This window comes from Microtus ochrogaster, unplaced genomic scaffold (genome assembly GCF_000317375.1).
Source record: "Microtus ochrogaster isolate Prairie Vole_2 unplaced genomic scaffold, MicOch1.0 UNK1502, whole genome shotgun sequence".
In the NCBI taxonomy this organism is placed as follows: domain Eukaryota; kingdom Metazoa; phylum Chordata; class Mammalia; order Rodentia; family Cricetidae; genus Microtus; species Microtus ochrogaster.
In genome coordinates, this window is record NW_004950600.1 from 4,819 (window position 1) to 5,322 (window position 504).

Below are 504 nucleotides of genomic sequence, written 5' to 3' on the forward strand. Positions count from 1 at the left end.
TACATCCAAAAAATGCTCAATCATACTAGAAGGACATTTGTTCAACTATGTTCAAGCAGCTTTACTAGTTATAACCAGAACCTGGAAACAACCTTAACACCCTCAGCCAAAGAATGGATAAAGAAAATGTGGGAGAGAGCGGGATGTCCGTCTTCGGGTTGTAGCAGCATTGATGGTGCTGATCACCAGGGAGTGAATTAAAAATGGGTGACATTGAGAAAGGCAAGAAGATTTTTGTTCAGAAGTGTGCCCAGTGCCACACTGTGGAAAAGAGAGGCAAGCATAAGACTGGATCAAACCTCCATGGTCTGTTTGGGAGGAAGACGGGTCAGGCGGCTGGATTCTCGTACACAGATGCCAACAAGAAGAAAGGCATCACCTGGGGAGAGGACACCCTGATGGAGTATTTGGAGAATCCCCAAAAGTACATCACTGGAACAAAAATGATCTTCGCTGGAATTAAGAAGAAGGGAGAGAGGGAGGACCTAATAGCTTATCTTAAAA

General features: G+C 44.4%; 1 protein-coding gene across 1 annotated transcript; it reads left to right on the top strand.

The window, feature by feature from the left end:
* Positions 1-190: 190 nt before the first annotated feature.
* Positions 191-497, top strand: LOC101983240 (cytochrome c-like; the record flags this gene model as incomplete). The annotated part of the gene is made up of 1 exon (XM_005372323.2): positions 191-497. A coding segment is annotated over exon 1 (294 nt), but the record flags the coding sequence as incomplete, so codon positions are not given.
* Between the last annotated feature and the right edge of the window lie 7 nt (positions 498-504).